The sequence below is a fragment of the Antedon mediterranea genome, chromosome 5 (genome assembly GCF_964355755.1).
Source record: "Antedon mediterranea chromosome 5, ecAntMedi1.1, whole genome shotgun sequence".
In the NCBI taxonomy this organism is placed as follows: domain Eukaryota; kingdom Metazoa; phylum Echinodermata; class Crinoidea; order Comatulida; family Antedonidae; genus Antedon; species Antedon mediterranea.
In genome coordinates this window covers 23,316,596-23,336,941 of record NC_092674.1, presented here as the reverse complement: position 1 = coordinate 23,336,941, position 20,346 = coordinate 23,316,596, and the positions used below count along the sequence as shown (strand labels likewise).

At 34.1% G+C, this 20,346-nt stretch overlaps 2 protein-coding genes across 2 annotated transcripts; both read left to right on the top strand.

The window, feature by feature from the left end:
- Positions 1-1,422: 1,422 nt before the first annotated feature.
- Positions 1,423-4,948, top strand: LOC140049826 (arylsulfatase A-like). The gene is made up of 3 exons (XM_072094774.1): positions 1,423-1,989; positions 2,231-2,489; positions 4,487-4,948. Exons 1-3 carry the CDS (start codon positions 1,427-1,429, stop codon positions 4,946-4,948), a joined length of 1,284 nt encoding a protein of 427 aa, XP_071950875.1. The 5' UTR covers positions 1,423-1,426.
- A 1,341-nt stretch (positions 4,949-6,289) lies between these two features.
- On the top strand, positions 6,290-18,966 carry LOC140049646 (kelch-like protein 5). The gene is made up of 10 exons (XM_072094591.1): positions 6,290-6,372; positions 7,013-7,332; positions 7,941-8,137; positions 11,754-11,966; positions 12,402-12,588; positions 13,269-13,493; positions 14,081-14,243; positions 14,630-14,842; positions 15,156-15,327; positions 15,830-18,966. The coding sequence occupies exons 2-10, from the start codon at positions 7,029-7,031 to the stop codon at positions 15,962-15,964; spliced, it is 1,809 nt and encodes a 602-aa protein (XP_071950692.1). The 5' UTR covers positions 6,290-6,372; positions 7,013-7,028; the 3' UTR covers positions 15,965-18,966.
- The last annotated feature ends 1,380 nt before the right edge of the window (positions 18,967-20,346 follow it).

Sequence of the window (20,346 nt, the reverse complement as noted above, 5' to 3'; positions counted from 1 at the left end):
CAACAATGTATCCAAAATGAAAAATAAATACACGTAGGCGTACGATGCGAAAGATTAGGTATACCAGTAATATGAGTTCATCAAACACAAATGTAGAGTTTTGAATATTAAACTTCATTTATTATGGACGAAATAAATGTAATACGTCACTAATTAAGTCAAATTTATATTTAAAATGAATAATTATTTTTACGTTTTGCATAGGTATAGGCGGGCCTACATTTAGAAACATCTCTATATAGTGTCGTCTTGGGCGTACGTGTGTAAAGAATTTAGTACAACCGAGCAAAAGGAGGGAACAACTGGACGAGACTTCAAAATCCTTGCACGATTTGTTGTTACAATTATTGTAAGGGAAAGCTTGGAAGAATTTTGATCATTGGATTCAAATTGGAGTTGACACGTTCTCTTGGGTCATTCACAATATCGTAGGCATTCTTTCATTAGTAAAGTTAAGCTTTACTACTCTTCTAAAACCCTTGGTTTGCTGTAGGCCTACACGATGTGTTCTTAGAAGGAATGAAGTTGAGTGTTGTTTTAGCGCTAGTACAACTGTGTTCTGGAAAAGACAACTAAAACGTCGAAACATTATAAACCATGCTTAATTTTTTTTTTTCAAAACCCTACTTTACTAGTTGTTTTGCCATGAAAATTAATCATAGTTTTTTTCGTTCGGTGAAATTTAATTCAAAGATCTATGAGGATCAATTATGAACACATAAGTATAACCAGGGAAGAGAGTAATTTCATTCTTCCCTGGTATAACAAAGTAATTAGCTCCGGGAAAGTGTTTTGAGTATTGTTTTGGAGAATGATCGTTACTAATTCGTTTTCTTCATTTGTTCAACAGGATAAATGCATGAGACAATCTCTCAGATTGGCAGCCGTATCAGCAGTTCACAAACCATATTCAAATGATCCGTATTTCGGCCTTGGAGATCTTCAACATTAAGCTATAACTGATTTTTTATTCATTTTTAGGTAAATTGGATGTAGACAAAAATGGCTTCATTGCCGACTTTACTATTGTTTTTACTTTCAAGCGTTTGTCGTTGTTATCAAAGCCCTATCATCAATAGGCCAAATTTTGTTATTTTTCTGGCTGACGATCTGGGTTTTGGTGATCTCCAATCTTACGGTAATGCCTTATCAGAGACGCCTCACATACACAAGTTAGTAGAGGATGGGATTAAGTTCACTCAATTCTACAGTGCTTCACCACTGTGTAGTCCTGCAAGGTAAGCACATTTTAAAGTCATTGGTATAGTGCTAGCAACGAAAGTCCATTTGAAGCGCGAATGAGTAAGAAGAACATTTCCTCTAAGTTTTGTTTAATTACAGAGCCTCCATTTACACTGGAAGATATGCCGTTCGTTCAGGTATATGGCCGACAGGTGAGTCATTAGCACCAGTGTTCAATCAACAAATGACAGGCGGATTACCTCATGCAGAAGTTACAATCCCAGAGATGCTGGCTAAGCAAGGTTACAAATCTGCTCTTGTTGGGAAATGGCATCTTGGTGTTGGACGAAACAGGGAGTTTCTTCCACTACACCATGGGTTTTCTGAATACTTTGGGATGCCTAATTCACACGTTGATTGCCCTTGCCTCACGTGTTTCTATCCAAACGACAACTGTGTCAATCCGGACCAGTGTAGTATGTTTAATGCACCTTGCCAATTGCTAATGGGAGACGAAATCATCGAGCAACCGGTAGATATGACGCTCCTAGCAGCGCGACAGGCAAGAGCAGCACGCAGTTGGATTAGAAAGAACTCGTGCAGTGTTACTCCTTTCTTTCTCATGTACGCATTTTCGCATCCACATGTTCCGCAGTTTTCTGGTAGACAATTTAGAAATTCCACAAAGGGCGGTTCTTACACAGATTCTTTAGCAGAACTAGATTGGCAAGTAGGAGAGGTGATGGATGAACTTAAGAGAAGTGGAGTGATCGAAAATACATTGGTCATTTTCACGTCAGATAATGGGTAAGTTTTAAAAGCCATACTGTAATTAAGCTTTGCTGCAAACATTATTTAGTGTGATGTTGATTCTTCTTATTAAATAACCGTCTTCTTAGGACATTCTGTAGTGCATCGTTGCACTACCACCATCCACCCGAGGACAGCATCTCCATAATTTCCAATTTATCAACATTTTCAATTTTGTTGACGACTGATTAACAAATGAATAGCTAGGCCTAACAGACTATCATGGCATTCTTTATAGAGCGGACGTGGATGAAATGGAAGAGGGTGGATTTAGTGGAGTAATGAGATGTGGTAAACGAACAACATTTGAAGGTGGATCCCGAGTTCCGACCATAGCCTACTGGAAAGGTCAAATATCTAGTAGAATTTCAACAGAGTTGTTAAGTCATTTGGATATCTGGCCAACATTCAGAAGTCTCAGCGGTTCTTTAGCAGAAGAATTTGACGTCACACTTGACGGATTTGACTTTAAAGATGTACTTCTTAAAAATGGAAAGGTTTATTATTTAATATTATTAATCACTGTCAAACTTGGAAGTTTTTGATTTGCGACAAACGAAACGACCAAACTTCGTCAAGTAAATTCATTGTGCACATGCGAAAACAAACTTCGCTCCTCGCTTCGACACAGATTTTATGGTTTCTGGTCCAGTCGTCGGAAATCGAAAGCTAATTCCTACTCAAAGAAATTGAATTTGGTTTAGAATTACAAATTTATTCCTAAACTAGATGGTACGCTCGCTTCACTCGCGTACCATCTAGGTCGTGCCCACAGATGGTTCTCGAATACATAATAATTTCAGCGTTAAAGAACTGGCGATTTCAAATGTACGTACCGCAGGACAATAATACATGTCATTTACAGGAACGAATAAATAGACACTGTGATTTATGTACTCAACTAAAATTAGCACCCTGGGAATTACTTCCGAAAGAGAAACTTGTCACGAGTTTAAGTCAAATTTAAACAAACTTAATTTGTGTTTTGTATGTAACATTAGGGTTGAGGGATGGGGAAGAGGATGGGTGCAAAGAAGAACAATTTTTAAATATATTCTTTATCCATTTAGTAACGAAATATTAATTGTTTTCATGTTTTACAAATAATATACCATTATACACAGTAAAACATTGCGATTTAATACTTTGTTGAAACTATCACCGTCGATTGAAATAGTATAGTACATGTAACGATACATCTCTACGACGTGTATAATATGTTTATATAATTTAAAACAATTTGTGAAAACCACCTCTATTCGGGCAAAATCTAAAATTCGATTTAATGGTCAATAAATATTAAATTATCTAACTCAACTTAATTAGTAGGCATAATGGTTTTCAATTGTTTCTTAGAGCCAATTCATACTTAAGTTGGTTCCTACCCTACCCTCCAAAGTTGTTCTGCGTTTAGGGCATGTGATGTACCGTAGGCTCATCCTCTACTGGTTTTACAACGCTACTCATGCCAGTGAGGGAAGGGTGATGATGTGGGTGGTTAAACTGCAATAATAAAGATGTGTACATAATATACGGCGAGTGAAAGCGCTAGCTCATTATCTGTTTAAAAAAATCTATATCCAACCTCTGCAGCACAGATTGAAAAAAAAAATGGATCGAATTTCTGTTATGAGTATACAGTACTTGCCTTTACGACGCCTGAGGGAATAGACACTTGTGGAACAGAGATTGGAATGTTCCATTCATTTCAAATCAATACATTTGCATAAACGTATATTAAATCTATCAAAATAGTATTTTTTTAAGAAAATCGGCCTGTCTTCAACATTATGATACTGTACTCGAGCTGTTCAACCGGTTTTCAGCTATTAAAAACAATTATCGTAGGAGGAGATAGGAAAATGCGAAGCATCCTCGTATTATTGTCTGCGGGTATTTTTCAAGACGGACATCCATTAGACAGTGTATACCACGATCGAAAAACACCCCTATTTGGGGCAAATCGTTGAACCTAAATTCGTTTTAATCGTCAATAACTAATTATCGAACTCAATTTAATTAGTAAACAGGGTTACATCTGGTGGTTAAAATCAGTACCGAAAGTACGAACCAACTTTATATACCATCGAGTAAACATTCTAGAAATAACGCGCGATTTACCGAATTTTGCCCTTACGTAAATTTATATATAGAAGCAAGTTTCCCAAATATGTTGTTCTGTGGATACGCTGCTGTAGTGAACTCTTTATATCTGACGTTACCATATCAATTGTTAAAGGGCAGGCTGGTTTGGGCATGGGAAGGTGAGGAGTTAAAGTTAAAATCACAAGCAAGTCGTAGATCTACGGATTGACATCATTCTAGCTGATCGTGTGGTTCCGAGTTTTTAAAAGCAGGGGGAATTTGAGGGGATACAGACGGTCTACCTAATTGACTACATCCGCTGGTCTAGCCCAATTGATTGTAATAGTTAAAACAATCTGAATATCTTTTTTAGAAATGATAAAAAATATATTTTTATTTTTTCTTTCAGTCTCAAAGACATTCCCTGTTATACTACCCGGGCTCTCCTAAACCTCACATAGGAGCGTTTGCCGTTCGTGACATAAAATACAAAGCTCATTTTATGTCAGGATTTGATGGTCAATGCTGTATTTCGTCGCCTACACCGAATGAGACATTCTCTCAACATATTTTATTTGACATTCTTGGTGACCCAGAAGAGCGAAATGATCTGTCCACCAAGTCAGACTTAATACTTGATAAAATGTCAATATTAAAGAAGATTGAATCAGAAAATGTAGAATTTGGAAAAAGCGTTTTAGAAGAAGCGGACGAGAATTTTCAACTCTGTTGCAATCCTGGGTGTGAGCCTTATCCTGGTTGCTGTAAATGTGTGTCTAATTACACCGTCGAAATGTTCCCAATAAACGTAAACTGTGACCTTTTAAATCTGCCATTTCATCAGGATCAAAACGATGCATGCCAAAACTAATCTACCACTTTTCGTGTCAAAACACGTGACAGTAGGAAAATATTTAGACATGGTATTAGTATCATTATTTAACAAAAGTTGCAAAACCCGATTTCTCCATTTTTGGAGAAGTTAGGCCCCCACTGGATCGAGGATGTCATTTTTTATACCCACTGAGTCACATGACTGAAAAGACTGCAATTTTATTGGCAAAGTTCAGAAACATCAACAAAACTAATTTGTAAAGAAGGTGCACTACTTCGGCTTTCAAGTGGGCCGGCAACCAATCTTAAAAATGTCTTTCTAAAGGTCTGTCTACACTACCAAACTTTACATCACACTTTTTTTGTCACATCAAGTGATAAGTTTAATAAAGTAGACAGAGATTTAGCAAAACACGAGAAAACGCGTGGTAAAATAAACATTTTTGTTTGAGTCAGTTGTCAGACGTTTTTAACAAGACCAGCAGAGTGACTAAGTCAATGAAATCATTGGAATAAATATTTTATTTACATTTATATGATAATTATTATGTTGTTTAGACGTACTTAGAAACTTTGCAAACACGAGCAAAACGCGCGCTTTGCAAACAAAAGCCCCTTACCTTTTTTGTTGAGAGTTGTTTTCGTGTTTTGCAAATTCAATTAATTAATCATCGGAATATTGTGAAATATTTTTTTTTAATTGTAAGCCCTGTCTACACTATCAAACTTGATGTGACAAAAAAGTGTGTTGTTCCCAAATATGGTAGTGATATGCCCAAAACATTTGATGTGCCCATGGACATGATGATGTCATATCATATGTGAGCATATCACTACCATATTTGGGCACATTATTTTGTCAAACTATTTTTAAAGTAGAGCTTTACATTCATAAGGTAATTATTATAGTTTTAGGCCTACTCAATTGTGTTTTTTTTTTTCAAAATAAAGTGAACCTAAACATAAACACAAAACTCAGTTCTCTTTGTATAGATCTTAGAATAAAATAGTGTGGGCCTATGTCTACATTAGATGTCACTGTAGAAAGAAGAAAATCCCACTACAGTAGGCCTACATGCTTTGTGCGTTGAATAAAAACAGAAAGGGAAAACAGGTAGACCTAGTTAGGTCTAACGGTTCCGTTTCCTGCAAAGAAAATAACCCTCATTTTTCTTTTAAACTTGTTAAAAATATAAATATTTTCCACAAAATATCCGAGCCATGTAGTGGAAAAGTTTTAACCAATACGGTTCCATAATTTAATACTTTCTAGTAGACCGGCTGCCCGATAAATAACGTTGTAACAGAAACGTGAACTTTGATCCTAAAAAAAGGCAGCTTTGCTATGCTGTCTACTCAGGCGTGACCGCCGAACAAAATAAAATTTAGTGATGTTGTGTGATGATTTTCAATGATGTTATAATAGCTTAAATGATACTTTAGAGAATGAGGAAGAATTAGGTAAAGCTATTACGTAGAGTACAATGTAAATTAGGCGTAAAATAAATGATTTTAATATATTATTATGTATTTTAAATAATTTGTTTAGGCAGGAGAGGCAGGGCCTAGCCTACCCTAGGCTAGCCTAAAAAAGTAGATGGCCTGCAGTCCCTCTAACTAGGCTAGGCCTAGGCTAGTAGATAAAGTGTAAGTAGCCTAGGCCTAGCCTAGAGTAACTTTGACTAGTAATAGTAGGCTCTCCTCTATAGAAAATAGAGGACCTAGCCTACTTACTAGGCTAGAGAGAGGCATGTCTAAAAACATCATAATCAAATATTTTTGTTATACATTGCCAGGTTTTCCTCTCTCTGTTGTTTAGTTTAGTAAAATATGTTTGTTAATGTTATTGTTATTAAATATTATTGTTTGTTACGTGCAATTTGAAAGATTTGCGCGATCAATAAATTCTTTAAAATTGTATACATAAACATATACATGTAGGCCTATAGTATAAGAACCCTAGTAAATAAATACGTATTGTCATAATGGGCCATATATATGATATAATTTTAATAATTAATAATTAATTTTCACAACTACATATACATATAGTCCTATAATAATATAATTATTTTATAAATATCATTATTTTTTACAATAGACAAACTGACTGTGTTATGATAATGCATGAAAGCCATTTAATGGAGGATTTATCCGAAGGCGAATGTTTTCGTTCCATCAACCATGCAGAACGAACTTTCAAGAAAATGGAAGGCTATTTACACCGCAAACAACTCACCGATGTCATCTTAATCGCAGCAAATGTTCGCATTCCTGCCCACAGACTTGTTCTTAGTTCGGTCTCGGACTACTTTGCGGCGATGTTCACACACGATGTACGAGAGGCTTCTGAAATGGAGATTGAACTTCACGACCTTGATCCAAATGCATTGAAAGCATGTATTCACTATATTTATACAGGTACGACAGTAGCATTAACAAAGGGGGCTAAAGAAATACAACTATTAATAAATAAATACTCACTCATGTAGAAATCATTTTTGTTACTTTTCACTTCTATTTGATATTTTTACTTTAATTTGCTAATTAGATATTATTTAAAGGGTAAGTTTTTAGGGCTTCGTCTCGTTGCATAACCCATTTTGTATCAAATTCCATGTTTTCCGTTCATTATCATTTAGATTAAACTTATACTATAGAAATATTCTTGTAAAAGAAATACTGTATATATATATATATATTCTGGTGATACAAAATAATGGTAAGTCTATAATATTAATTTAGCACATCTACAGTAAGGAGCTCTCCAATGCTTATGCTCTGGGGCTCCGTTGCGCCACTGTATGACATTAATAATCAGCTCAAACGTTTAGAAAGTGTATGATATATCTTCAATTTAACCAATCAAATTATTATCCACAATTTGGGAATTTGGTTTGTTTGTGGCAGGCTGACACAAAGGCAAACATTAAAAAATATGTTCAAAAAACAATAATTCAATAAAAATATACATTGTTTGTATAAAGTATTTTAAGGTTGCGAAATCTCGCTAATTACCTTTTTTATAGGCCGTACAAACCTTCGGGAGGATAATGTAGAGGCCCTGTTAGCAACAGCCTGTATCTTGCAGCTATCTGAAATAGTAGAAGCATGTTGTGGCTACCTAATGAAACAGCTTCACCCCTCCAACTGCCTAGGCATACGTGCATTTGCAGACACCCAGGGTTGTAAAGATCTACTCAAAGTTGCACATAATTATACAACAGTAAGTATTGTTTAAAAATGAAATTTGAGTATTCATGTTTATATGCAGATTACGTTTTTGTTTTGATTTACAACTCCCATGGCTAATGTTTGTCAATATTTGTACTATATTATATAAAAAATTATGATCTAACTAGTTATACATAAGTACTGTATACAACAGTATACAAATAATGAATATTTATGAGTGTGATGGTACAAATAATTGCATGAGGTGAAAGATGAAATTCTATTTTCACGAGGCAATTCTATTTTTTACACCAAATGAAATTATTTTTACCAATTGCACAAATCCAAAACATTTATTATTTGTTTTATTACACTACTGTACTTGCTTACTTGACTGTCAACTACTTTCTATAAAAATAATGATCATCATTTTAGTGTGATCATTTTCTATTTCAAATCATTGAAATATAGATAGGAAAGTTATAAAATTGATAAATCAATCAATTACATAACTTATTAAAAACTGAATCAACTCTATCTGTAGTAAAAAAAAAAAAAAAATCAAAGATACTGTAATTATAATACTCTTTAATATTGTATTATGTATAATTGTAAGAATACAAGTTAAAAAGTGAGTTTTTAAAGCCTTTAAATTAGCAAAGCTACCAAAAACAAGTTTTTCACTTTTTTTTTAAGAATAACCATTTTAGTTTGTACAGGCCCGAAATGTTGTTTTGGTGCCAAGAAAATATTGGTATTTTATTCCCATCGCAATATTTGGCAGTAGACATGATACCCCATGGGATTGTTGGAAAACAACATATGGGCTGATCTTTTGTTTAATAGTTTAAACTTGTTTTCCCTAAAGGAAGAACTTTTTCTTGATGTATAATGATGGAATACAATACATTAAACTCAGGACTTCCTTTTAAAGACAGATTTGAAATATATTGTTCCCCAATAACATGAAAAATGAAGATTAATAAAATCAGACTATGAATAGGCCATTTTTAAGTTTTGATAAAGATACTGTAATCATTAGTAAATCACTTTAAAAAAAAAATGAAAAAATTCATGTTTTCACTTATAACAAGACAAAATAAACAGTTAAATTCAACTAAATTTTTTTTCTTTATTAAACTACATTTTTTGGGGGTAAATATAAGTGAATAACTATTAGTATTAACATGGCATATTCAACCAAACATTTTTTCAGTTGGACAATATAATATCTTTAAAGAATTTATTTGAAATTTCACAATAAAATGATAAAGAGGATCTAGTACTAGTAGTAGTAAAGTGCTATTAGAACATCCTGGTGAAAGACATGAGTATCTAAGAGCATTAAAGATGTATTGTCCCTTTGACTAATTCCAAACAAATTTTTTTTTTTAATTTTGAAAAAAAGTGGGTCATTTTGAAGTATCATAATAGTTATTAACTTTCACCAAAAACTTGTCGAAAAAAAGAAATAATTTAACCGAAATACAGATGTTTTTTGTTCAAAAAATAACTTTGACTTCCAGTCAAAGTTTTCAATCAAAACATATCTCATAATGCAACGCGCTTGTTTGGCTACTCTGTATGCATAATCATAAAACTTCCTCGCGATCTGTGTGAAAACACCTTCTCAACCGTGACGAGTTGTAAACAATCCTAATTAGCATCATGCATAATGCATATTCATGGTTTGAAATCTTTGTTTACTTTCGCTTGCAACAATTTCCCAGACGAAATGTAATCTAATTAATTTACCTGTTAATTACGTAAACTTGTTGTTTTTGGCTCGAATTTTCGACTTAAAAAGTGAATAACTTTAATAATACTTTGATATGGCCAGTTTAAATTTAGAATATTTTTTTTTTCATTTTTTGTGTTTCAAGATAATCTTTAAGATAATGCGGAAAAACACTTTTTAAAGCTCTGTTTACACTATCCTAGTTTGCTCTGTCTACACTATTCTAGTTGGAAAACAAATGTGATAAAAATAAAATAAATTAAAAAAAAATTGTGTCCAAATATGGTAGTGATATGGTCAAATATGGTAGTGATATGACATCACCATATCCATATATGGGCACATAAAGTTTGATAGTGCAGACAAAGCTTAAGGCTAATACTGCATACAGGCTTATATTAAAAAAAAGACTATACAAATTACAACAGGATGCAAAAACAGGAACAATATTAGACAAAGAAAACAATTATTAGAGGCAAAAAAAAGGTCAACTGATGAAAGCTAACCTCCAGGACAAATCGATTCAAAGGACAACCTTAAGTAAGGGAACACTTGTTTAATCGAACAAGGGATTTTTAATAAGTTACAGCCATGTCTCTCTTTAGAGGACAGTCACTCTGGGACATTTTGTTGGGTACCAGAGGTGTTCCATTGGAGATTATGGAGATGTAGTGGAGCTGTAGCTTGGTGGTTAACGTGCTTGCCTTCCAATCCCATGGTCTGGGGTTCAATCCTGACTTAGTGGCCAGGGTTGTAACTAACGACTTTTTCAACTCCACTCCCTAACCCTCAAATGAGATTTAGTTTATAAGCACGATAAATTATGAAAATGGTTTATCCATCCTGTAATTGGCGAGTTTGTGCTCGCTGTTGGATGCGTATGAATTTAAAAAAAATAAGTGTATACAGTCTCTCCGAAATAAACAGGAAAATGCAATGCATTCAAATATTTTAAAACCTATTTTTAGAGTACTATTCACAATAGTTAAGAGTCCTTAATGGATGGTAATAAATTATGGTATTACTCTCAACAGGAAAATCTACTACATATTATGTTGAAATGAATAGCTCAGAGTTTGAAAGGCAACCCTGTTAACCATCATGCAACTGTATCACTATTAGTGTTAATAGTTGCCTATAATATTAAACTAGACAATCATATCTACATATCTAAAAACTACTGTGTATATAATCATGTCTACATATCTAACCCAACACATTGTACTCTGTACATTTTTATTCTAAGTGTGACAAAAATATTATGAATAACAAAAACTAGGCAATCAGTAGACTGCATAGCAACACCAACACATTAAATTTGTTCCTAACTTTGGATTGTGCATTTAATACAGCCCTATACAACGACAATGACAAATTCTTTTAGTTTCTTTGATTGATGAACATTTCAATATGACAGAAACAAATAAAAATATTTATTTGAACAAAGAAAAGGGGAAAATTCAAGAAGCAAATGCTTATAAAAGGAATAAATAAATACCAATTTCATTAAATAGATGAAAATCAGCTCCTAAATAATAATTACAAATAGTTTTCCAACAAAATAAACACTAATACGATGCAAATAAATTCACAATTTAGGTACGTTAGAGGTACTATAGTAATTATTACACAATCTAGAAAAAAGTTGAAAACAGTAAAAACAAGAGCAATCAGAGAGTTGCAAGGAGTAAAATAAGAAAAAAGATCAAGAATCGTCATAAAGATCCGTTTTTAGTTTCGCTGTACGGCCTAAAATTTGTAAAGTAATTAACTTAACCTCATGAATATTAATGAGATACACGCCCACACAACCCAGAAAGGTTTAGAACTGTGATTATTTGTTTACATAAATTGTCCCTAATGATCAGCTTATAAAATATAGAACTAAAATAAATGAATTAAAATAAATTATATTATATTTCTGTTTCAGGAACATTTTGTTGAAGTAACCCAAAACCAGGAGTTTCTAATCCTAGGTGCAGATGAAGTTTGTCAGTTGCTGAGCAGTGATGACCTTAACGTGCCTAATGAACAGATGGTATACCATGCCATGTTGGCCTGGGTTAGACATGATCTAGCTAATAGACACAGTTGTGTTGCCCAACTACTTGCCCATATACGTATGCCGCTTCTTACCCCGCAGGTAAGATGAGAAACTGTATTGAAAGATTTTAGAAATTTGTTTTCATACTTTAAAAGATGAATAAAAAGGTGAAATAATTAAATAAAGATTTAGAGATACAATTACAGTCCTCTCTTTTAATAAACATTTAGTATACCACAATATCTGGAAAACGAGATGGGCTAGCCCATGGGTGTCTGGTATTGGGAGAGTGGACTCTATTAAGCTCTGTCTACACTATCGTGACAAAAGATTATGCCCATAATGGACATGATGATGTCATATCGCTACCATATTTGGGCATATCACTATCATATTTGGGGACATCACACTTTTTTGTCAAACTAGTTTGATAGTGTAGACAGAGCTTTAAATATTCATTTGCTTGTCAGTTCAAGATAAAACTATTTATTTTATTTTTTCTTTGAATAAATATTCATGTTTTAATTTGCGTAGTTCATTACGGACAAAATTGATAATAATTCATTGCTACGAGAAGAATCTTGCCAGCGCCTAATCATGGAGGCAATGAAATATCATCTATTACCAGAGAGGCGCCCAGTAATGCAGTCAGCAAGAACCAAACCCCGCAAGTCAACCGTTGGCACATTGTATGCAGTTGGTGGTATGGATAGCACCAAGGGTGAGCAATTTATGCTAAATAGATTTTTCGATTTATAATAATAATATATTAATACAGTGGAACCGTAATTACGTAGCCATACCATCGTATATCGTCCCATCATAACTGGGCCCTCTGGGAGACCAGTCTTTGACTTAAGAGATTGCCCAGTATAATATTTCAATTTATTCGGCATATTATTAAGCACAATCTTGCCAGGAGCAAGCAATAGCCATAGGCCTAAGCAGATTTAGGTGCATTAACAAAACTATAAATTATAAACAAAAATTAGTTAAAAACAATAAAATATATAAACTACGGTAGATATAACAAAATAATTATATATTTGTTATAAAGTTAGTATTATGAAATCATGTTTGTGTTTGTAACAATAGAGTGAAATATTTCCCATCACAATTACTGTATGATATTCATTAATATAGGAGAATTTTTAAATCTGTATGGCACACTGAACCAGGTGTAACCCACCCTGAGTTAATAAGCGAATATCAAAATGTAGTCCTAATCATTTTCTTTCAAAGCCAGGCCATCCAGATGCATGCATGCATGTATGCATGCATGCATGTATACATGCTTGTTGCCAACAAGAATTGTTGTCTATTAACCAATCATATAAATTTAATCTAAATTTGCAAGGCTATTAAAATGAAAATATTTAAATATTTGAATAATCCCTTCAGGTGCAACAAGCATTGAGAAATATGACCTCCGTACCAATACTTGGACGCACGTCGGTCACATGAGTGGACGTCGCCTGCAGTTTGGTGTGGCGGTTATTGAAGATAAGTTGTATGTTGTTGGAGGAAGGGACGGCCTAAAGACTCTAAACACAGTGGAATGTTTCCATCCTAAGACTCGTGAATGGAGTATGTTGCCTGTAATGGGCACGCATCGACATGGCTTAGGTAAAGAACTAAAGTAATATAGTGCATTGACCAGGGATGCTTGGTTACTAATAATTCCAGGGATGCTTGGTTACCAATAATTCCAGGGATGCTTGGTTACGAATAACCCCAGGGATGCCTGGTTACCAATAATTCCAGGGATACTTGGTTATCAATAATCCCAGGGATGCTTGGTAGGCCAATAATCTCAGGGAGGCTTGGTTACCAATAATCCCAGGGATGCTTGGTTACCAATAATCCCAGGCATGCTTTGTTACAACTAATTCCAGGGATTCTTGGTTATCAATAATTCCAGGGATGCTTGGTAGGCCAATAATCCCAGGGATGCTTAATTATCAATTATTTGGTCAAAATCATTGTCAAAAATATGTCTACAAGACAACAAGAAAAATTTTACAAGCAAAATCAACTTTAAATAATGGTAAAAACTGCAATAAAACAATAAAAGGCATGAGGTAAAATATTGAAAAAAATACAGTCATATAAAATAATTGTAAATAATTGTATTAAGGTATGAAAATAAATTAAAAACAATAAATTTAAAAGTGGTTTTAATTTCATTTTGAGAAAATAATTTATTTTTATAGGTGTTACCGTGTTAGAGGGACCGATGTACGCTGTTGGTGGCCATGATGGTTGGAGCTACCTTGCAACCGTTGAGCGGTATGACCCACAGAGTAAGCAGTGGAGTTACGTGGCACCAATGACGACACCCAGAAGTACAGTTGGAGTAGCAGTGTTGGACAAAAAGTAGAAATTTTATTTTGATTAACTAGCTTTTTTAGCTATAGATATGAATCGGACTAGTGTGTCATATTAATTGTATCCTTAGGCAAGATGCTCTACTCTCATTGCATCGTCTTTTGGATGGGATGTAAAGCTATTGGTTCTGTATACATACAGTGCAAAAGAACAGGCGTGCGTTCAAAAAGAGCAGGGAAATTCCCGCTGGTGTGCTGATTTGAGTAGGCGCTCTACTGCTATCTACCATGGATCCGTAAAGGCCTAATCCGAATTGCTTGAGGATGATCATAAATAACTTTGCCTTTAATTTAATGTGGTACTGTTTTTACAACTAGATTCTAAACAGATAAGGAAAACAGATTATTTATTGCAATGACATTTTTCCCCAAAAGGTTGTATGCAGTTGGGGGCCGTGATGGCAGTGCATGTTTACGATCTGTTGAGGTGTATGACCCTCACACTAATCGATGGACCATGTGCGCCCCGATGTCTAAACGTAGAGGTGGCTTAGGTGTAGCTGTGTGCAATGGATGTCTGTATGCTGTAGGGGGTCATGATGCCCCAGCTAGCCAACAAAGTTCAAGGCAGTTTGACTGTGTTGAGAGGTAATTACAAAATGTATCCAATTCTTTGATAATAATTATATAGTATATATAGTTTTTTAACAAGTATTAAAACTACATTACTACATACACAGTAGAATCTCTATTAAGGGGATATATATGGAAGTGTCCCCTTAATAGGGATTGGTACTATTACCCATGTTTATAAGTTTTACTGTGTTTACCAAGTATATTATTTTTATTTATTTTATTATCATTTTGTTGGTCGTCCAGGAATCCAGTGAGGTCAATACCTACTTTGTATTTCATTTAAGGTGATCATACATTTTTAGTATTTTCATTTAATTTTGTTCAGATATGATCCGAGGTCTGATACATGGTCTATGATCGCACCAATGAACTTGTGTCGTGATGCTGTAGGCGTGTCTGTACTTGGTGACAAACTGTTTGCAGTTGGTGGATATGACGGTGCTATGTATCTAAATGCTGTAGAGTTCTTTGACCCTCAGATGGAGAAATGGAACACAGTAAGTGGAAAATTTAGAATTTATGATGTGGGAGGAAATTGCTGAAAATAAAGCTCTATCTACACTATTATATCGAGCTAGTTTGACAAAATAAGTTTGATGTGCCCAAATATGGTAGTAATATGACATCATCGTGTCCATATATGGGAACATCACATTTGTTGTTGTCACATAAAGTTTGATAGTGTAGATAGATCTTTAGGCACAGTGCCAATGTCTTACTAGATCATTTTCTATTATTGGTTCATATGTATTTATGATAGATGGATGAGAGTATCGGCATGGTAAACCATTTGTGTAATGTTTTCTACTGTTGTCAAGGTAACCACCCTGGGTAAACTGTGTGCTTTTATTCGGTTATCTATTAGCACAGAAAACTAGGTGCATGCTCAACTGTACTGATTTACACTAGACGCATGGCGCTGATAGCAACTGATGTAAATCTCATTTTTGTATGAAAAAATATTCAAAAAGAAAACTTACGGTTAATGTTTTTTCTTAGGTTGCGCCATTAAACACAGGCCGGGCTGGTGCTTGCGTCGTCCAAGTAGCCAGCATATATCCGGCATTCAATGTGCACTCCCAGTCTACAACTGCCCTCTACCTTGAACAACTCTCGGCTGCTTCCAACAAATGATAATACTTGGAGAAATATTTAAAAGATGGATGCAGTGTTGACATCTAGACACTATTCTGGAAGATGGAGAAAGAGAAGAAGAACAATATGTATCATCTTGAAACACCTTTATTTAACTTCAGAGAATACAAAATGTATAAAAACATGCTTCTCATCATCTTCATTGGTAAAACATTGACTGCTAAATATTTAATTCATGTAAAAACCCCTATTAAGGGGACAATTTTGGTTTTTTGGTAGTGTCCCCTGAATAGAGATAACCAATTAAGGAAACAATTTGTTGGGTCCCAACGGTGTTCACTAAATAGGTGTTCTACTGTATTCATTTAGTAAATATTGGTGTAAACAATTTGGCTTTACTAAGTCATTTGATTTCTATAGTCACTTAGTATTTAAAAAAATACATTTTCTTATTGACTAACCTAGATTTAAATATCAAACAATCATTAGTTCAGTAAATATTTATAAGTACTAATATTTAATTAGTATATACTGGTAAGCAATGGCACTACTAATTATAATTAAAACTATTACTAAAAATGCATGCAACCAGGGAAGAGAGAGATGTCAAATACTCATCAATATAAATTAGAATATTCATGTAATAATATTTAATGAGGAAATACTTCAAAATATGAATTACAAGAGGTAATAAACAACTAGAGAGACAACTTTATAATATCACAGCTCAAAAACCTAGCCACCATCAGCCAATCATTAGATATGACAATTTGACATTGTGCCCTCAGGGTATGAGCAGCCCCAATGTAACTGCTCCTTAGGAGTGCAAAATCATGGACCTTTGCATTTTGTGCGCATTCCACTTTGAAGAGTCCTGGTGATGGTCACATTACCTAGTTAGCCCTTTAGCTGTGTTATACCTCTATGTTTGTGTAGCAGTGGTATTTTATTGTTATGCTTTAGGGAAATTTAGTATTACTATTTGCTGCAAGTAGAATTTGCACTTTAGCAGTTAGGCATGGTTCAACATATTGACGCAAGGTGCCGTATTGCGTAATCTCAAGTAGGAACCGACGATGCAATAGTGCTGCAAACACAGGTTTGGTTTCATGCAGGCGGAGTCAAACACAATTATTGGAAGGGCATTTTCTTACATTGTATAGGTTGCATCACTAGTGGAAATCAAGCTTTACATTCAACAAAAGTGCCATTCCAACTCCTGTACATTGGTTGATAGAATCATGTGATCCTCTTTTAGCTGATAGTCATGTGGCACGATACTTTATTTAATTTATTTAAAATTATAGAATTGTTAATTGATAATTCACATTGATTGTTGAGGAATTTTTGTCTGGTTTTTGTAGAGATTGCGAGGTTAGAAATCTTGAAATTAAGATAAAATACCAGATTATATGTGTGAATATTATTCAGTTATAAGTATCATTCAGGTGGATGATAAATATGTGTAGGAAATCCCAGTTATAAGCATCAGTGTTGAAAAATGTATGCATGTGTGCTGATGTAACATTGTAAAAAGAAGCAGTTGTAATTTAAAAATAAATCATGTAATATTGTGTAGTTAAGTACTATAGAGTTTTTATTTTTAAAACAATCCAAGCAATACAGTTTTATATGTGTATATAAATTATTATATTGTGACTCTACTGTTGTTAAAAGCTTGCATGGCGAGTTAACACTAGTAAATGTTAATGTGTTTTACTGTAAAGAGTAATAGATAGTCTAAAATAAATATATAAGGCTTGCCATAAACCATGCGTTTCCAAAAAGGAAATAAACTAAAGTTGAGAATGCCTTGTTGGTTCGGCTTTGCAATGACCGACGACCAAACTACGCCATGTTAGTTCATTGTGCGCATGATGGAATATGTGGACGCGTGTCCTCACCTCAACATATGTTTGATGGTTTCTATGTCCAGGCAATGACGACGAACAACAAATCATAAAGACCTGACCTAGATGGTTGTCGGTCGTCGTAAATTGAAAGATTCCCATTATGCTGTTCCATGAGATGGCTGTAAAATAAACAAAATAACTTTCTCAACTTTCCATTTTTGGTGTACTGCAAGCTTTAATTTATCAAACTCTCTTACTACAGTAGTTAACTTTGAGTGAAGTGTCTCGGTTATATAAAAACAACAAAAGGTTTTGTATCATTTATCTAATGTAAAAAATTCATTTTATTCTATAAATAATCAAAAAATACTTACCTAACCATCTTCTTTGGTAGGTACATGATTAAACACTTGGGCCTCTTGTGGTTGGCATCCTGGTACAGATAGTAGCAATGTAGGGGGTTATTTTTATGCATGTAGAAATGGTTGATTTTACATGCTTTGTTTAAAACCCTCAAAGAAGAAATAGATATTTCACATAGCCAGATACTGTCTGGGGTCATTATGTAGTGAATTAACTTACATTATTACTAATAGGAGTTGGATACTTGACTGTCATATAGATAGACCCGGGTTCAATTCCCGACAACTCCCAGTCCACTCAGCTGTAAATGAGTACCTGGTTGAAAATAATAGGGAGAAAAAAGGTGGCGTGGAAAGGAACTGGCCACCCTACAACATAATGCTGAGGCTTAGTACAATGAACTAACTCCTAACAGCTCATTCCCCTACGTTCAGAGAACACTGCACCTTTTACTTTTTTATTACTAATAACAGGGTGATAGATAATAAATTTAAAAATCTAATTAATGGCATGAATTTCTAAATACAATATTGGCATTAAATAAAGGTGATATCATATTATTTACCTTAAGCATTAAGTATTGCATAAAGTACAAGTAGTCGTAGAATACAATTTTTCCTATTTTTATATATTCGTTATGTGTTTGTTAGGTGTTAGGTTAGTGTGATAGAAGACACCACCTGCATGTGTGAAATAAACCTACCGTATATGTATAGCTGCGTGAATGTATGTTAAGTGTTGTGAGTAAAAATAAACTAAACAAAAAACACTAGTATTGTATTCTTTTGTGAGATAAGTTAAATAATGCGACAAGAGTGAGATGTGAGATATAAAGATATGATTTTCAATTTTGTGTTGAATATTATAATACTATGTCATTAATGAATTAATTTATTTTATTAAACCTTATTTAATGAGGGTAACCCTAAACAGCATATGCTGACAATCAAGGGACCCTCATATAAACATTATAAAAAACATATATGAAAAAAAAAACCAGATGGACTATGTTTAAAAAAAATATATACATAAATACAAATATATAGCCTATATACTATACAAAACATTGAGGTTTTTCTTTTGGAGTTAAATATTTTTTTAGAGCAGACTTAAAATTGTTTATTGATACCGCATTTCTTAGTTTGGAGGGTATCATATTCAGGTAGGTTGGTGCTGTATAGATAAAGCTGTTCTTAAAAGTTTTGGTTTTAGTGAAAGGGGCGACAAATCTCCTTTCAGTGACACCGACGGGTACATCGATGATTTGGAATTCTGGCAGATGCAGGGCAAGGTATTCCAGAGCAAGACCATTTGCAGATCTGTAAGTGAGGCAGCCCAGTTGTGTAGATGTATGCGATCTTGGACTGTATGAAAATTTAGAGGGTTAGTTCGTGGTGTGAGAGGGCATTAATATCAATGACATCGTTAATTGGCAGATTCAGAGGTAAGGTACAAAGAGTCTGTTGATAATACTTGTCTCAGAACCAACAGTTTCATATGTTAGTTTCCAGTAGTAATTGTAGCATCCCTTATAGTAGAAAACTTTTAAATTTTCCATAACATATATATGTATATAGTAGGACATTAAATCAAGGCTATCTAACAACAGGATGCTGCACTATGGAGATCTATGGGTTTATCTGTGGCTGTGACATGAACAGTTCCACGCCACTGTGAATATGTACATAGTACTGTTGGTATTTGTTGCAGCCAGACATAAGATCAAAGGACTGTTGCGTTCCTATCTTGGCAAGCTCAGTGTCCTGTATAATAGTTAATAATGTTCCCTCCTGTAAGTGGTGAACCATGAGCTCACTGTTGGTTGGGAAATGAATAAATAAAAAATAAAAAAAATAAAATAAACATGGAAGCGCTAACACATAATATAGTCTGTCACAAATAGATATCAAAAAGTAGTAGTATCAAATAATTAAAGCTGACAACATTTTATGGCTATGTAGTTTATATGGTTCAACTGTCTTAAACACTCGGCCACTCACTTTTCGGCCACTGTAGTGACTTGCAAATGACTTTGACCTTCTACCTATTCACAGTCATTTAGGATTCATCTTGACCTTGTCAATGAACATTATCTTGTCCTACCACCTTGTCTTCTGGATTCCTCAATCTGTTTCTTCAAAAGACCTTGTCTACACTACCAACCTTTATTTGACAAAAAATGTGATGTGCCCATATATGAACATG